At 43.9% G+C, this 19,499-nt stretch overlaps 1 protein-coding gene across 7 annotated transcripts in view; it reads left to right on the top strand.

Annotated features, from left to right (window-relative positions):
• LOC115595568 (mucin-5AC-like) overlaps positions 1 to 19,499 on the top strand; it is a 63,563-nt gene extending 44,064 nt beyond the window's left edge. For all 7 annotated transcript variants that reach the window (XM_030440208.1, XM_030440211.1, XM_030440209.1 and 4 more), the window contains 6 exons: positions 485 to 667; positions 12,646 to 12,716; positions 13,302 to 13,412; positions 13,557 to 13,654; positions 17,345 to 17,414; positions 19,006 to 19,499. In XM_030440208.1, the coding sequence (XP_030296068.1) occupies positions 485 to 667; positions 12,646 to 12,716; positions 13,302 to 13,412; positions 13,557 to 13,654; positions 17,345 to 17,414; positions 19,006 to 19,257 (785 nt within the window). In that variant the 3' untranslated portion in view covers positions 19,258 to 19,499. The remainder of the gene's footprint in view (positions 1 to 484; positions 668 to 12,645; positions 12,717 to 13,301; positions 13,413 to 13,556; positions 13,655 to 17,344; positions 17,415 to 19,005) is intronic.

Here is a 19,499-nt window from a genome sequence, read left to right on the forward strand (position 1 = left end):
ATCCGAGACCTCCTTCAGCTCAAGACTGCATTGATGGAGCTCTTTGTGTCTGCTCTGCTACACCAAGACGTGTATTCAGTGGACTTTATACTCGGAGATAATGGGACCCTTAATTGGCTGGTCAGTGACAAAATGCACCGCTGTTTGAGTTTCAGGCAGAGCGTCCGTTCCTTAGTGAGAGTCTGAAAGGGGCTGAAGGGAGACGTGAATGTGGCGTTTAGGAGAACAATGCGACGAGAATTAGTGTTTATTAAAGGAACAGAAATGGGTTTTTAGTGCTTTTTACTAAGTGGCTACTTCCACTTAAACGACCATGAATATAGATGTAGTTCCTCTTGTTCAGGACCTGGTTATTGTGGTGTTAATATTTAAAAAGTTGCCCCGCTTACCACCCAACAGTTACCCAACTGTTCAGATCAGATCAAGCAAACGACTACAAGATGTTAGACTTTCTGTATTTTGTGTTGTATCACTCTGCTCTCAGGTTCCAGTGCAGATGACGGGGGTCCCGACGAGGAGGAGTCCAGTTATCCAGGATGGGGAGAAGAGAAGGATAGAAGGATGGAGGAGAGGAAAACGAAGGCGCTGAGCATGCTGTCCAAACTGCAGGACGACCGACCGCGTCGTCAGGCAAACGCCAACAAAGGTCGCTCCAACTTTGAGGACTGTGAGTTTATTTATCCTCGACTGAAAACGTCGTGAGAAACCGTTATTTTGTGTCCTGAAACAAAAAACTTTGACGATTTGCGAGCCAAGCCATCACAAAGCTGCATCTTTAATGGTAATGACCAGCTTAAAGGTCTCACATTGAGCTCCCTTTGTCATTTAAATACATTTAACTTTTGTTGACTCCATTTCCTTTAATGGAGCAGCAACTAACAAGTTAGGAAGTTGTGTTTTTGTACAGTAACGAGTCAGGCTCGGCCTCACAAGATGACTCATGTTGATATGCTTTCAGATGGTGCCGGTTCTGGGCAGAATTCTGAGAGTCTGTTCAGTCAGAAGAAGGTGGGCTTTTAGCGAGGGAGGGCTTAATTACACATGAGTATTTCAGACAGAGAATGAACATTGGTGCCTGCATAAAGGGCCGATATAAGTAAAGTTTAGATTTGTGAATCCTGCAAAGCTCAGAATGAAAACACAGAGCTGGAAAAGAGCATAATAGGTCCCTTTGACTGTTTAAAATCAAGGGGTTTCTAACTCAGCGATGCTTGAAGGCTAAATCCATCTCTGCCTGCCAACGCTCTTCTTTACATCCTGTTCACACAATAGACCATGTGAGGAAAAAACACAAACACCCGACACATTTACCAACACTCCTCTCGACTCTAAAAATTTCCCCCGTCAATTACGGCACTTGATTTTTTTTAGAATTGCCTTTTTTGCGAATAGGAGTTTGGCCAGGAGTTCTCCAGTTTCCCTCAAGTGCCTAATTTCTGGCGTCCGAGCCTTTGTGAGAGCGCTTGGGTCCGACGGGTCCGACAATAAGCATCCACACCTCAGGTCAAGGCTGAAGGGGGGCCGGCCCTCCGCAGAGGTCGGCCGGGTCAGAGTTCTCCCGTGAGTGCTGGCAGCCATGAATGGGACTGATTGGACAGGTTTGTTCAGACGGTAATGAAGCAGGATGAAGAACCCTGCAGCTGGCTTCACTAGTCTGCAGCGAGGTTATTACTAATGGAAAGCTTTGATTACTGTGTGTGTGTCATTGTGATTTGGAGTTTTATATATATGACAGCTCTTGCAAAGTAATGTCATCCTGCTGCTTTCTCCTCAAGCGATGAGGACATGACTTCGATAAAAATGTCTTACCATCAACCCCAGTCTTTACTTTCGTCCACCATGTTTCGCCGTCAAATGACTCAAGTCAACTCAAAGTTTTCCCCGACTTGAGGACGTGACAAACAATTCTAAGCCAGTGTGTGTTTGTGTGTGTGTGTGTTTGTGTGTGTGTCTGTGGCATTCCTCAGAGAAAGACACTCGCTCGCTGTGCTCTTGTTCATGGGTGTAGTGTGTTTACTTAGTCTGTCCTGGTACAATCTGTAATTTTTTCAGGCCTGAATATTTGCCAGGGTTCCTTTGTTTGGTCGTGTGTGTGTCCTTGCACACACACACACACACACACACACACAAGTGTTCCTGTGTGTGTGTGTGTGTGTGTTGGCTAGCTCTTGTCCAGACACTTGTAACAGTGGCTCCTCATTAGTCTCTGAAAGAGCCTAACTGGTCATAATTGTCTCTTTTCGGTCCAACGCTGACCACTTGCCAAAGGATTCCCAAAATAGAGAACACCCACACACACGAACACCTACACACACACACACACACACACACACACACACACACATGCACAAACACACACCTATAACTTGCTGTACTCTGCCACCATTCATCCATTCAACCGCGTGCCATGTGGCTCGCATTGGGAGTTAACACTCGTGCTGCAGGCGAGAATCATAGAACAGAGAAAATGTACATGAGGACAGACAGAAGATGTAATTATGTTGTCAGAACAAGACGTCAAACCTGCTCCTATAGGCCTGAGGCTCCAGGCTAACACTACTGTCCTGGAATTGTCCCAAAGAAACAGTTTTAACTGCACCAAACGGAGGCAAACCGTCCTAAAACTAAAGTGTTGTGTTCTTTACTTTGTTATTCAAATTACAGGCATTCAGAGTGCTTTCATCTCCATAATGTGCTTAACTGAAGTACTTTAGTTCATGTATTCACTGTAAACATGTTGTTAAATCAGACACGCCATAGAATAGGTGAGCATCCCACTGTAATCAACAAGCAACTGTCAAATGTGCTAATTGATCACAGTAAAAAGTACAAAGAGTCACAAGGACAGACATTCAGAATAACGTTATAGAAACAGCCGATCTTCTCACTCATGGTCTTGTTTGCGTATGCAGACCACACAGAAACATCAGTTTTAAATTGAGAATGTTTATAAGCAGGTAAAAGTTCCTCGTAGTACATTAAACAACAGGAACAGGTTGAATTGCATTAAAGAAATACGTTTTTTTGTGTATTTCGATCATTTCAACATGCTTTTCATGGACTATAAAGCCCAATTTGGTCCCATGATTTGCGACAGTGGAGAGCAGCCCACTCTGAACAGACTGTAAGTGGATGGAGAACAGGGTGACGCTGATGTCAAGTAGCTGTGGTCTCCTTTGTGTCGCCACAGAGCAGCAGCAGCTCGAGCTTGTTAGCCGGCGTGGTGCATGTGAGGGACTCTGCGGCTCCCTGATGAATGTCCGCGTTGATGTGGAACACCTGGCGGCCTTGAAGCCAGCCTCGTTTGACCCCACCCACCACCAGCACCACCAACACCACCAGCACCACCTCTAGCCTATATCACTGTCTTCTACCTGTGGGGGCGGAGATCGGGACTAATTGTTGTTTTACAATGAGCCAGAAAAAAAGAAAAGAATAGAGAAATAAGGCCGACGGAGTGAACAAGAAAGACCAGTCGCTTTAAAAGAGAGATGAAGAGAGCTTGTGAATGTGTGTGTGTTAGTGTGTGTGTGCGAGGATGTCCCCGGTGTGTGTTCTGGTACAGTGCCTTTATGTAACGCCTGTTTACTCAGCCTTTGGTCTGGAATACCTCTATGTATTTACCATCAAGCCCAGAATGACTGGGCAAACAAACAGCCCGTCTGTTGATGAGCAGCAGCGTGGAATATGCCCGCTGTATTCACGAGGGAGAGAAAAAGGGGAAGGGGAAGAGGGAGAGAGCGCAAAGTAAATCTGTCAAAGAGTCTATTATACGGTGTCCAAACAGAGAGCGCCCTTCCACAATGGCCTTATTAATGGCACAATGTCAAGGAGCGGCGGGGCAATAATAGCGGATGATTTTGCTTTGTGAGGTTATCTCTGGAGATCTGGTCTTGCAATACAGCAGATGATTTGGACTCTGGGGGCATATCAGTGCGGATCTGCCGCAGGAGCTGATTGGACGTAGGCGGGCGTATGTGTTTGTGTGCAGAAAGCGTAAGTTGTGGTTTGTGGTGAGGCCGATGGCGTGCAGCCAGAGACGGGAGTGTGGCCGCTACGTGTGTCTTTGTTTGTTTTCCTCCACCACCCCTCTTCAACACACATACATACAAACACACACACACACACACACACACACACACACGCTCTCTTCTCTGGCTTTTTTGGGAGAAAGTGAGGGGGAGGAGTCGTGTTTTCAACGGGCTGCAGGAGAATGCTGCCAAATACTGTCACCCGCTTTTACATTGTAGTGCCCACTCGAGTGAAACAGGCACACGTTGCCAAATTCTGCTCTGAAAAGACCATTTTTTTTACACAAAGCGAGACACCCTGAATATTCATGTACCATTCCTCAATGTTTGTAAAACTGTGGGTTTATATCTTTACACTTTAAGTTTAGTAAACTAAAACTGTTTGGTAACGAATAGAAGGAGATCATGGTCATGGCAAAACATTGCATGGGAAGTATAAATGCAGATGTGCCTTAAACCTGCAGTCTCTCTGATGGCCAGCAGGGGGCGACTCCACTGGTTTAAAAAAGAAGTCCGATTGAATGTAAGCTTATGAGAGATTGACCCTACTTCTCGCTTGATTCATTACCTCAGTAAAGAGTTTTCTGATGAGGAAGAGGGATAGCAACATCTTGCTTCTTCCATCTCTGCCTCTGAGAAATGACAGTCATTGTTACCGCGACTACGAGAGGTTTGCTTGTCTGGAACACATACAAATCCATTATTGTAGTTGCCCAGACAAATGATCAATGCTGCACCTCAATTCTCATGTTTCATTGTTTTACAAAGTTGAGTAAAAGTAGAATCTGTGTGGCTTTTTTTGTCGCAGATCAACAGAAAAAGTGAAAACAAGTGATTTAAATTAATGACAGAAAGCCAGATTAAATCTTGTTTGATCAGGTCAGGAACACATGAAAACAACCTGCACTCAGAACCTCTCTGACTGACTCACTCTGTTCTCTCAACACTTCGTAGTTTGCTGCATTGTGAGCAGTAACTTGAGCCGCCTGACACGTGTGATTCATCATTATGCGTCACCACTGCCAGGTGTAGTGACACATAATGGTGATTTACACAGTTGAACAAAGGAGACGTTTTGTAAATGCTATGGATACTACATTTTTTCATTCCGGTGATAAATGTATGATTAAAAGCAGTGCGTGATTTTAAAACCTGTGCACCCAATTTAAATGGTAAAAAGCAGTGTTAACATTTTGCATGATAATCTTTGTTTTGTCCAGTCTTTGCTTCTGATGATTGAGAGGCTAGCTGATGTTATAGCTCAGCCAAGGAGGCTCGTCCAAACAGCTAAGAGGAAAAGACCTCAATGAAACACACAGTGTATTATTGATAATTAGCACTGAATGAAAATCTAACCTTTATTTTCCTCAGAGCTCCTTTAAGCAACCTGCACATTTGGTGGTAAACAGGAAGAAATGTTAATATTCCTTGAATCTCATAATCATTGACTAAAAGGTGCAATTTTTAAGATTTGACATATGATATAATTTTAGTTTAAAATATTCAAATATGTGCTCACATTAACAGTGCTGACGTTATGTCAAAGTTATCCGTTTTGCAGAGATGTCTGCTGAAGTTAGCATGCTAACCAGCTAGCCTGGACCGTCCTGTCTCTTTTAACACCACTTTGTTCCACAAGAGGCGATAGTCTGATTTGATAAATGCCCGCCAGTATTGTAAATTAACAAAATAAACTCACAAAATGTCAAGAAATTAAATATTCTTACTTCTGTTTTCCCTGTCGCAAGCTAATTTGCTAATGGTTGCTAGCTACAGCCAAGGAAAGCTAGCCGAGAGCAGCAGTTGTCCCCCCGTGATTCAAATTCTGGTCATATTTTGCAAATTAGATCTTTAATATTCACATAAAACGTATCAGGTCATGTAGATTTATAAATGTGTGAGCATCATTTCCAAGAATGTGATGTTAACACACGCATCCTACAATCTTTATTAAATCAAACTCATGTCAGGGTAGATGGAGTATTACGTTTCCTGCTTGGTAAATTGATGATCAGATTGTAGAGATTGTCACCACAACGGCTGAAACAGCTCAAACCACATGTAATCTACCCTCCATGTGCACATGTGGGTCGTGCGACTGCTTTCATCAGTCTGAAAACCTGCCCGCTCCGTTTCTACTTCACCTCCCGCTGGTCTGCCACAGTCCAGTGTTTTTCCCTGGAACACCTTCATCAGATAAGATATTGATCTTTACCTTTGATTCAGCCAACAATACCTCATTCTATACTATTGTGAAACGACACGCTTGGCCTGGTTTACAGGTCCGCTTTGGCGCTCAGACCTCTCACCTCCTTATCTTACAGCAACACACTTCATATTTTATGGCTTTTGTCTCGTCCCATTGAGGCGGTAGATTTACAGGATCATCACATATTTAAGCACCTAAACCCATAAACATCCCATAAACCCATTTCTCATAGAATATCAGCAGTTAAAGATCGGTTTAGACTCTGTTTATCTCTGTGTGTGTGAATGCGATTTGTTCTATATTCGCGCTCTTAATCACATATTTCAGGGCTGTATATGTGGGGCATGTTGCACTCTGACATTCTCCTGCTATTATAAAAGGGGGTCACCTCCTCGCCACTGCTGAATATGACCTTTGTTAAAGGAATTATAGGACACTTTATACAGTGTGATGATGAGCAGAAACAAAAGTCTGGGATTAAGCGGGAAAGAGAGCAACAAACAAAGTGAACTCGTTAGAGATACAATAGACCCCTGTGTGTGTGTCCTTGTGTGTGTGTGTGTGTGTGTGTGTGTTAGAAATGACACTGTTTGACAAGTCATTTATAAAAAAAGTGCTCCCTGTTTAATGAAGTGTTTTATTTTCAATTTAGGCACCTCACAGGTCAGTAGAGCAAATACTCGAAGGGATACGAACAAGTTTTTAAACAAAACTCTCCTGAAAAAAGAGGCGTGAGTCACACAATATGATGTTTGTGAATGAATAAGATACTTGTGCAAGTCAAGAAAGTCACAGTTTGTCTTAAAATCAAGTAAAATAACATCTGGTTTATTGAACTGCATCGTCTTGCTCAACGTACGTCATCAACACCAACATGGCCGCCGGCTCAGCGCAGAAAAAGTATTAACAAAGGTGAAAATCATACTGACATCTTGCAGTTATGGGAGAGGAGAGAGTGAGTCAGTTCTGTTGTTTAGCTAACAAACAAGAGCAGCTCCATAAAGTTCCAACAGTTTTTATAATTACGTGTTTTCACAGTCTTATATTTCATTAGTTTTATGACAAACAGCGACTTTCTGAAGTTGAAAAATGATCTTTTAAAGTGACACTTTGGCTGCGGTTACTGTCGAACACGGCAACTAGACAACTACAGTAAAAGGCCTAGCGTGTGAGCTAGCATTAGCTAAAACTAAAGCTATCTCTACTGTTGATTTTACCTTAGTTGTAATATGTACATGAAAATATTTGATCATTTGACATTTTGGTTATTTAGTTTAATCTCGCATGACTAAATGAGGCAGCAGCTGAATCGATTCATGATGAAGAAGGAAAAGACAAATAATCTCCTGCTAAAAATCAGAAAAAATAGATGAATATACACCGACATGCTGAAACTTACATACAAAAACATTTCCAGTCTGAAGTTGGAAACATTAAACGGCCGTATTTCATGCTTGACAATTATGTCTAGTTTAGGAAAGGTTATCGTTTTAACTGAGCCAATTCCTGACTTTTCCATTCTCACACCCTGTTTCAAAAAGCATCCACTTTTTCAATAGAAGCCAAACATCTAATTTACCATATTTAACTCAAGCCAAACATAGTAAAGTTATGATTCAATAAAGAACTCTCTGATGAAATAAGTAAACAAAGCCACGAGTCGGACCAGACGTTTGATTCCATCTCTCAGCACCTGACAGTTTTTGATGCCATGAAATCATGGAGGTCACAGCGGGAGATATAAATCATGCACAGATGAGTACCAATAGTTGTCAGACGAGCAGTCAGCAGTGTTTTTCATCTGTCAGCTGCAGACATTGAAAATGACGTCCAAGTGTGTGTGTTAAATGAGTTGTGACCCGCGGCTGTTTGCAGCCCGCGGACCGCTGCACGAGCACTGACTCCGCCAGAGAAAAGGAACAAAACAGAAAAACAAACGCCAGTGAAAGAGTGAACCTCCCTGCTCATCATCATCACGGCCCCATTCTTCCTCTCTCAATTGCAACTGAATCGCCTCGGTCTCATTACAGATTATGGCCTCAGCAGAGTGACTCTCCCCTTTCTCTCGCCTTTCTCCACACAGTCCCTCTCTTGATTAACATTTTCTGCTAGGCTTCACACCAAAGGCACAACCTGTGCGCTTTAAAGGCAGGGTGAAAAAAAAGCCATCAAGCGCTGGAGTGGAATCAGATAAGGCTATCAGGCAGGAGGCTTTACTGCCTCGGCTTTGTCCCGCTCCTCCACCCGCCCTCGCTTCCTCCCTCAATCTCTCACTCCACTGCACCTTTTGTCCAGATGATTCCCTGACGGAGTGCTCCCCTCAGCCAGGGTCCCCCCGACCTCCTCCAGCACCACTGCAGGTCCACAGTGTGTGTGTGTCTGTGTGTGTGTGTGTGTGTGTGTGTGTGTGTGTGTGTGTGTGTGTGTGTTGTATACAGCAGCAGTTTAGACCACGACAGGCGAGGCCGTGTTCATGACTGATGTTGAGTTTGAACTCTCCTGAACTATTACTATATAGTTATCCTAATAGGAGTGTTGCGATATTGACAATAATTATGATGTTAAACATGTGATATTTATATATAGAGAGTCAGTAATACACAATATAAGTGATAATAGATATTGTGTGACTCAGCCAGCCCAGATTTTAGGCCTTGGGTTCCCTTTTCACTATTAATTTGGTGTAATTGTCCTTTTTGTACTCTTTTGTTTACAGTTATGGTGACAGACTCTCCCTCTCTCTCTCTTCCTCCTGACACTTGTATTTGGAGTGTATTCAATCTGCCAAATTAGAAGCAAAACACACAGTAAACAACATACATTTTTACTAACAGCAATTTATTTGTAATTTTCTACAGATATTCTGATAATATCATTATTTAGAATTTGTGGGACCGTTAATTGTGGGGTGAAAATCTGGTATCATGACAGCTTTAGTTCCTAAATGTCCTAATGACTCACCATCACAGTTTATGTTATAGAAAATAGTAAAAATATGACTTTTTTTGGTATAACTTGTGCAATGCCCAATTAAAACATCTCAAGTTGTGCAAAGAGACAGAATCACTGTAATGTAACACAACCGTTCATTCCAGGTAGAAAACTGGCTGTTGATTTCCCGTCTGAAGATATGTGAAATTGTCAAACTTGTTTAAACATGTTGTAATTTGTAACATTTAAAGATATATAGAGAAACACGGTGGTCTGACTTATCTAACGTGTCTTCTGTGCTTGTATTTTGTACCGTGCTGCTTCGCTAGTGACTTTAAAATCGGCACAACAACAACAACAACATCTCAGCTAAACTGAGTTTTGGGTAAACTGAAGCTGACTGAAGTCTCTTCAGGTCAACAGCTAACTCTCCTCCAGATGGTCAGTGAAGCTCAGCCTCAGCCGGCCTGTTGTAAAAGAGAAGGTGGATCCATTCACTCTCTACCACAAGCTGCCGATTCTCTCTAGCAGATTGACCAGTTGCCCCTGATGCAGCCGCCACGTCAGTGTGTGTTCGAGTCTTTTGAAGGGACTTTTAATTCCCCCAGCAGGCCGAGCGACGGCTGCATGTGTGACTCCAGATCCTCGTCCTGCAGCCTCTTCTCATCGCAGATATTTGCAAACAGATGCGCCGCAGGTTTTTTGATCAATCAAGCTTTAACAAGTCAAGTTGACTGGATGCGAATGTAACATTTTGCATGTGAAAGGACGAGGCCACGGAAGGCCTGGTTTTGATTAGGCCTAAGCTGATAAATGGCAGATTCAAACAGCCCCCCTGCCACTGTGGAGAAACCCCAGAGGTCCAGGGGTTTAAGTCCAGACTGATATCAACTCTGTTGCTCCTCTTTCTTCTCCAAACCAATGAATAGATCCATTATTCAGTAGACTCATTCTCATCTCCTAAATTGAAGTGGCAGCAGCTTAAAAGCCCCATTTTCTACCCCCGTTTTTTTTTTTTTTCCAAGTCGCTCTCCCTCCCAAATTTGCCTACTGAAATATTCATGTCAGTCTCAGTTTGTCCCCCTTGTGTAATAATCGTTTTTATATTGGAGACTTTAACAGTGATCATTAGATTTTAGTAAGAAACAGTGTTTGTAAATACAAGTAGGTTTAAATGTTTTTAGTTTGAGTGTTTCAGGATAATGAAGATTAAAAAAAGGGTCATTTAGAGTCACAAAGTCACGAAAAAAACAACAGAAGTTGTTGTAGATATTTTTACAAAAACAAAGGTTATTTCTGTAGCTTGTGCGTCATAATCAAAGAAAGAGTCTCAAATGTAAGAGGCACAAACTTGAGTTAATTATTATTATCTGTTTCTCAGAGGTGACATCTTCACATTCGAGGTTCAGGGTTCATTTAAGTGACAGCCTACAACACAGAAAATATTTTTCTTTACCGTGGAGTGTTGAGGATGAGTTCACAACCTGATGAGTGAAGCTGCTGTGTTGTCCGGTGACACTGCAGCAGATACTTTTGTATCTCTTGAACAGACTGTGGCAGTGGTGGGTGTCGTCTTTAAGTTTCCTTTGGGCTCTGAGCAGACATCTCACTTCACTGATGTCGCTGCTGCTCTGCGAGATTGTTGGTTTCCTCTGGCTATGAACTCTCATCATTGTTTATAATACAGCCTACGATGATGCTTTCATACTTCACAATAGAGTCCTCCGGATGTCTGGGAGTGCATTCAGTAGTGAACAGTGTGAGCCTTTATGTGGCTCTGGTGTTGAGCACTAATGTAGAGAAGGTTTGACTGTCAGTCTGAACTCTCTGCAGCCTGTTTGTGAGGAAGTCTAATCTCCAGTTGCAGAGTGTTGTTTAGTTTTCCAATCACCTTCATGGGTGAGATTGTGTTGAATATATGATGTGGGGATATGGCATCCTATGTGTACTGAGGGTGCAGGCCAAGGACTTCATCTGAAGGGTTGAGCCTCTCGCTTTTATTCAACTACAGATGTGGTACTTTTATCATATTAAAGGGATATTCCGGTGTAAGTTTAATCCATGGTCTAACACACCGTGAAACTGTGTTAGACTCCCTCTCGAGAGATCAAGTTAGCAGACCGCTAATTTACGGAGTTTTATCAACCTCAGAAACGACCGCGCGACAACAATACACTGCAGTAAATGGATCCAAATATAAACCGCCACCAAAAAGCCACAAATAATGCTCAGAACAGCACCAAACTCCAGCAACAGTACAAATAGGGTCTCAGCACATAGTCCGGGGCATCTAACCTCCGCTAGCTTAGCTGGATTTCTACTGAAAAGCTGACTAAATTTACCACTCTTCTGCAGCAGCTTCCTGTTGACGGGAAGTCCCGACGAGTCGATTACCGAGTGCAGTAGAGTTCCGCGGCTCATGGATGAAAATGTATGATTATGACTCCATGGAAAAGCAATCAAAGTTCATATGTGTCTTACCTGCCAGTTTATAACAGTTATTATCGAGAGCGGACAGGGAAAAGAACGGAATTGAGCATTTCTAACCGCACTCGGTAATCGTCGCGTCGGGACTTCCCCGACCCGGAAGCTGATGGAGGAGAGTTGAACTCTGTTTTTAGCTTCACAATAGAAATCCAGCTAAGCTAGCGGAGGTTAGATGCCCCGGACTATGTGCTGAGACCCTATTTGTACTGTTGCTGAAGTTTGGTGCTGTTCTGAGCATTATTTGTGGCTTTTTGGTGGCGGTTTATATTTAGATCCATTTACTGCAGTGTATTGTTGTCGTGCGGTCGTTTCTGAGGTTGATAAAATTCCGTAAATTAGCGGTCTGCTAACTTGATATCTCGAGAGGGAGTCTAACACAGTTTCACGGTGATTTAGACCATGGATTAAACTTACACCGGAATATCCCTTTAACCCCCAAAAAAGCAGCAAATTCTCACATTTTGGAGACAGTAACCAGAGAAAGAAATGGAAAAAACTTGTACTCAGTTATCAAAATAGTTATTATTTTCAGTCATAATGTGTCTCTTTGCTTTTTTACCATCTTGACCATCAGTCACTATTCATGCTGATCAAACTAATCCTCCGCCATAAGATATGTGATTACATTACACTTTTTCCTGATGAAGCAGAAAATTATGGTTCATTTTAATGTCTCGACCGCTGCAGCATCCATTCAGCAGCCCAGTGCCACTCTGCCCCCCCCCACCAGTCAAGGCCAACTGGACTCCCTGTGAACCACTCGCCCTGTATTGTCCACTCTTCGTGACCCCGGTGTGACCAGAGGACAGAAATATTGCTCTAATCCACTCTGCACACACACAGAGAGGCTGAATGTTGTCGCTCGAGCTGGAAATCGTTCAAAATCCAACATTTAGACAGAAATGTTGTTCTCCTGCCGTCAGAAAGTCCAGTTAAGGTTCATCACGCTCTAATGGGGTTTTTTCTTTCTGTTTCTTCTCCTTGCAGTCGACTTTTTGGCAAAGTATTGCATTTTCAGTCAGGAGAAGCTGGCGGAGTACAAAAGAGCTTTTGAGGCAGTAAGTGAAAAGACATTTTATCCCTTTTTATCGGGGGTATTCTCAATGTAATATTAAGCACTTCCAATTAAGAATAAAGTGATGGTTTCTCTTTCTTCTCTCCGTCGTGGAGTCATATTCAAATTACCCCTTTTGTCCAACAGATGAAACTCAGAGTTCATTCCATTTAATATTGTAAAAGACAAAAAACTGAACAAAAAAATACATTTAAGAAGCTGAAACCTGTGAAGTTTGGGTGTGTTTGTTTTAAAAAATGACTTTGTTAACTAATAGTTTCATCTAGATTTAATGTTTCGCAGCCTTTGGGGTTCTCAAGATGATTAAAAGGCATAACAGAAGAAGTAAACTCATGTTTCTAAGATGTTTACTCAAATTTATATTGTATGTTTTTCTAAATTGCTTATTTTTTCTGAAATACTGGAAACTTTTGCCACTTAAATCCCTGAAAATTCACACTGACTTGTAAAGAATTGTAACCCATAAAGACCAGGAGCTAATGATCTTGATGATGATGATGATGTTGATGATGATGATGGTGGTGATGATGATGATGATGATGATGATGATGATGTTCTTCCTCTGCAGGAGGACAGTGACGCTGACGGCTACATCTCCTGCCTTCAGGTTCTGCTTGCTCTTAAAAACATCATCCCTCCAGAGCTGCTGTCCGACGAAGAGGAGATCTACGTCTACAGGGTCGGTTTCTACTTCATCTGTCAACGTGCAAATACTATAAAAAACACTACCGCTAACATAGAAAATCGCCCAATCAGAGCCTCCAAACCCACCCAGAGGTCGTAAAAGTATTGATCATCTCCTCTGTTGTTCATGTTGCTTCAGATCCTGGAGATGGTGGACTTCAGAGTGACAGATGGACTCGTGGACCTGCGGCTCTTCGCTGTGATCTCCAGTCTGGCACAGAAAATCGCCACCATGGAGTAAGTGACCATCAGCTGACACGCTCCCTCAATGGAGGCGGAGGAGGGAGTCCCTGACCCGCCATAAACAAGAATAAGAGTGTGTTCGCTGGGTTTGTTCCGCTGATTTTGTCGACGTGTGTGGGGGCTCGCTTTGATCCGCTTCAAACAGTTTATGTGACCTCAGAAGTCGAAGTTATGAGTTCGGATGTGATAACCGCACATTCAGCAGCACTAAAAGGATCCATTGATTAGTGGAATGAGGGAATATTAATCTGCACAGCGGAAATACAAACATTATTAGCAACAATACAAAACATGCTCTGGTTTTAGCTTTTGCAATGTGAGGATGTGCTTATTTCCTCTGATTTAAATCACTTTAAATTGAATGTATTTTGTTTTTGGATGAACTGAAGTAGGTATCTGTGTTGCAACTTCTCTACAGTAAAAAATCAACTGAACAATAGAAATCTCTCCGCAGATCTTCAGACACAAAAGAAAACGAGAAATCACAAAAAAAGACTTGATATAAAGGGGTGAGGGCATCGCTTTCAGTTCTGGACACCATTTTTCACGGGTTTCTGAATTGTTATAGACTAAATGATCAATCAATAAAAAGAATAACAGTTAGCTGCAGCCCTCAAGAACGGCACCATATCTCCAGATATCATACCAGTTTTGTAAAATGGAATGAATTTGACTTGTTTTGTCCAACCAAAAGTCCAATTAAACCAAAGTTAAGGGAAGAAAAACAGCAAATATTCAAATTTTAGACCAACAACTCTCCCATCTCCCTTTAGAAATCTTGGATCCTGTTTGTAGTTTTGGTGATTAAATGTAGATTTAACTAAAGCTGCGATGTTTAATCACATCATCAGTTCATCAGTTGATGGAATATGTGATCTGAAGGTATTTTGATGATTGATTAAGTAATGTGTTCAAGCAAAAATGCCCCAAAAAAGGTAAAACTATTTTCAGATTCTCAAATTATGAGATTTGATGCTTTACTGAGAATGTTTGAATGTTCAAAAGAGAAAGACATTTAAGGGTGTGAACTCGGGCCGTGGGAACTCACAAAAAGGCACTCTGCACAATTTCCCTGACATTTTATGGATCCAGAAAATAATCTGCAGATTAATCAATAATAGTTGCAGCCCTGCGTTGAACCCTTGGCAGACAGAAAACATCCCACTGATTTGAACTCGGCCTTGTGTCTCTACATTACGCCCCATATGTCGCGGATTCCCACACACATCGCCTCTTTTCCTGCCCTGGGGTGTATAGCTTCCTACAGACAGGAGTGTGTGGAGCCAACCCTACTCCGGAGGTCTCTGAGGGTCAAGGCCTGCTCCCAAAGCCCCTCAGAGCTCCCTCTCAGCGAGGACAGGGCCAGGGTCATGGGTCCTCTGATTTACGGCCAGCTCTTTGTGTTGTGTGTTAGAGGCGGCCTGGAGACCGACTGGCACAGGGAGACCAGGGTGTCTCCTCTCTATAGAGGCAATTATAGTAATCATAATGAATGACCATATTAAACCTCTTTTCACAGAACTCCTCGTTTGCGATTTTGATAATAAGAGAGAAGATCAGCGTTGGAAACAAGGAGAAAAACAATAGCATCCTTCTGTCATCTCATCCCGGCTGAACTAAATTGATCCTCTTACCTGTCTCAGTTAATCCTGTTGTCTCTAATCCTATCCTAGAAATGAGCTGCAACAGTAGTTACACAATCAGCCTTTCTGATCATGCAAGGCTTTGAAATCCGAGCAGCTTCTCCCCACATCACATTTTTTTTTTTCTTATATTTCTTTCTCCTCGTCCAGTTTTTTACCTCGCGCTAATTGCACCCTTCCACCCCCTTCCCTCTCTTTTTCTTTTCAACTTTAATTGTCCGTCCCTCTCGTGTCTTTAATCTCTCCGGCTCCCTTGTCGCCTGCCTCTCACCCTCTGTGCCGTGCTGTTTTGGCCCTTGACTCGGCCCATCTGTCCCCCTGTGTCGCATTGTGCTTCCCCGACAAGTCCACCTCACACAGCGCCGCCGCATACCCTCAGGCTGAGTCACATGATCTGCCAAGAAAGCACATTGCCACACAGGATTCCTGCAGTCGTTGTCCAGGTCGGGGGACTTGTTGCTTGGACTTGCGAGCATGCACGCGTGAGCTGGGAGTTACCGTAAGTCTCCTCGTTCCTGGAAATTCGCCGGACTGAGATGAGTCAAGGAGGGCTAATGTTGGAGGAAACGTGAGACGGCAGAACCAAGGTCACAAACTCTCCCTCCTCCTTTTCCTCCTCCTCCTCCTTCTCCTGCTCCTCACCGCAGCCCGCTCAAAAATATCCCAAAACAACCATCAATTCTGTCAAATTCAAACTAGGTCAGAATATGTTTGTGCCCGCCGCCTCACTGTATACCAGCTCCCCCAATGAGGAGAGCGCCAAAATTTTGGGGCGTTACGTAAGCGAGAAGTCTGCTGTGTTGTCCCCAGCAGGGTGCCAGAGCAGCGCCGACAAAAGAAAATGGGTTAGGCTGCTATTATCCTCCCAGTCCATCACCAGTTCCCCAGCCCCTCGTTTACGCTCGCCATTATCACGCCAGTGTCCTCAGCGCACCAGCATTTGGACTCTTTTACTGCAAACCAAGTGCAATTAATGATCATTAGCTGCCCTGTCTCGCTTCATCCCCGTCAAGCCGCGGCCCGCACCGTGGCTGGAGGGCCAATCATGGCGCGGGGAGCACTCAGGCGTGCGGTGCACTCGTTGGCCCAGCGCTTGGCCATTCTTCGCTCTAACAGGCCATTGAGCGCGCGGCGAGGAGGGGCTCATTAACACCGGGCGCTCGTTAGAGAAGGGACGACCGTCGCTGTGCCACACGCTGGACTGGAGAGGTCTGTCCCAACACAATCGGTCGTGTCTCCCTCTAATCATCCGAGCAGACCTAGATTTTGTTGGTTCGTGAGTGGTCACATTGCACCAGAGTGTGCCCCGGTAGCTCGTTCCCCTCCCTAAACCTCCACACGAACCCCGCTCACCCCTGCTCACCCAGCCTCACCCCCCCTCAACACCCCCAACACCCCCAACACCCACTGTCCCAGAACCAGAGCAGTTTTATCCGTTACTGTGGCGGGATGTCCACGTGTGCCCACGTATTGTTTGGCAGCCAGGCCACTGTGAGCAACCACAATGGGCTCAGAACACTTTACCATCACATCGCTGCAAACACAACACCGCACGGGACGCACCCGCCAAAATCATCAGCCGCCAACGCAAACAGGATGGGCTTAATGTGTCTGGAGTGGCAACCAAAGTATTTACCAACACAGATACTACTTTTATAAGATTTAATTTATTATTTTTACTGCAATTTGGCAAATGTAGGCCATGTTAAAGGTGCACTGCACTGATTTGACACTAAAGGGCTTTTTAAAGTTGACTGAGACTTCTCCAAAGTGTGTAAAATAACCTTGACACCAAATTTACAACAGAAAACCTGCATTACAAAGTGAGATCGTGGACATTCAACAGGCAGGAGGCTTGTGATGAAAGATGCATTATGGGAAGTGTAGGATCCAGCTTGAACCGCACTATGTACTGCCTCCTGCAAGTCTCATATCTTTATGAAATTCCAACATGAAATCAGTGGAGAGCATGTTTGAAAACTAGACTCACATGTTGTTTTGCTGAGTTGAACCAAATAACACGATCACTTTTTTCTTCCAGTGAGTTTATGAGATCTCTGATCAGCGACATGGACTTCCACTCATTAGAAGTGAGGCTCTTCAGAGCGAAGGTAACATTTCCCAAATTCTACAAAACTTCTGCTGGCTGAGAAAAACATGTCCAAGAGACGATCAAAGTCAATTCAACGGCTTTGTCAGCGTTGAAAAGACGTCCGCTGAGGAACAAGACTGAACGTTTTTAGACATCTTTTCAACTTACTGTGTTTGAGTCGCGTCACTGGATATTTTTAAGGAGAGCTGCAAACATTTCTTTACGTTATTGTGCCGTCAAAACCGGCTGTTTTTTATGGGAAGGGTGATAAATCTCCATCTGTGATCAGGGCAACAGAAACAAGTAACCCTAACCAGGTGTTTGTTGTGCCTCAACATGTGATTTGTTGCATGGAGTAAAATTGGACCACCATGAGGAAGTTAATATTGAACCAGAAGACTTTTTTCATGTGAACGATTGTAAGTGAGGTTAAAAAGTTCATTTTAAACCATCAATAGTGAACTTTGAAAAGACAACTAATACAGATTTGAAGCCGAAATTGGAGTGTATCTGGCAAAACCTTCTAAAAATACTTTTCCTCATCACAAAAACAGGGAAACAGTAGAAAGGCAGCAGATGTTGTACCTCATCAGGATACATCCAGAAGATAATAAACAGGTTTTAACAAGCTTTAATCAATATTATTTTAAATCTGATACGTTGTTTCTCAGCAGTGATGAAAGATGTCTAAAAAAGACGTCACAAAAAAGTTGATTCCGGCTCTTCGCTGGACGTCTTTTCAGCACTGAGCTGACGTCTGTGGACTCGTTCTGTGTGCAGCCACATGCTCATACTGCTCCTGTTTGTTTGTGCACTTGATTGCCTCCATGCTACGTCAGATTAACTCCCACATTAGTCACATTCATGCCACCAACACCACCTCCGCCTCTCTTTCATGGCTCCGCGGGTATAATTACAATGAAATAAATACTGGTAAACACTTTGAAGAGCAATTCCAAAGCATGCTTTGTAAAGCTAGCTTCTTTTTTTTTTTTTTTTTTTATGAGAGACACTCAGCCCTCATGCATAGAAATGAGGGAAACGAGCGAGAGGGAGAAAGAGAGGGGTGCTTTTCCCTTTTCATAGATTAGCGAGAGCCTAATCTCATTAAAGTGCCCAGCAGTGAACATGCCGTCCACTCCGCCCAGCCCTGTAATCAGCCTGAGACACACGGCTCATCTCAGATGGACCGGGACTGGCCGACCAGCTGGCCCGGCCCTCATTCATACGAGGAAGTACCGAGAAAACTGAAAGGCCGGAGCGACATGAAAGCCTGTGGCCATGGGTGTGGAAACTGAGCCGCTGGCCAGGTAGAGGAGGCTGTGTAATTATAGAGCTGTTAGGGATAGGGTTGTTAACTGGAGAGGCTGGTGGGGGGAACAGGCTAATTGCCAGAGGGATTATTCCCCCCCCCCCCCCCTCCTCCTCCTCCTCCTCTACCTCAACAATTATTACCTTGACTGCATTAACTGTGCAAACAGGTGCACTCAAACAGGACTAGAAACAGGCCGAGGTAATCTGAGGCAGCACACACAAAAACACACCCACACACTCCACTACTGTGCTCAGACTCTCCTCGGTTTTAACCATTTATGTCAAAACTCGCGCAGCAACTGTTCCTGTTCCTCCTGGAGGAGCAGCGGGGAGACGGCGGCGCTCAGCAGGGCTTCATCAGCGCCGAGCAGCTGCTGCTGGAGCTGAAGGCCGGAGGGATCCACCTGGAGCAGGAGGCGGCCATCAGGCTGGAGCTGCAGCACATCCCGCCCCTCGACCTGCTCGACTTCCTGGCCTACCTGCCGCTCTTCATGCTCATTCACAAGTCGGTCATCTCCAACCCGCTCGACGACTCCGGCAACCTCTGAACGTCTCGGTGGCTGCAGCGTGCGGCTCAGGTATCAGCGTCACTGCCGCAATCATCGGCACGGCACCGTCTTGTTAGGTAGTAAAGTCAGAAAGCTTATGATCTTGAACAGCATTGAAGATAACGTAAATCTGCTGTGGTTTCAACTCATTACTGAATCCCACCTGCTGGGGTAAAGTAAAGACTTGCTCACCTTTAAACTAAGTGCGAGCAGCGGAGTGGAAAATAAAACGTTTGGCCAGC

This window comes from Sparus aurata, chromosome 14 (assembly GCF_900880675.1).
Source record: "Sparus aurata chromosome 14, fSpaAur1.1, whole genome shotgun sequence".
In the NCBI taxonomy this organism is placed as follows: domain Eukaryota; kingdom Metazoa; phylum Chordata; class Actinopteri; order Spariformes; family Sparidae; genus Sparus; species Sparus aurata.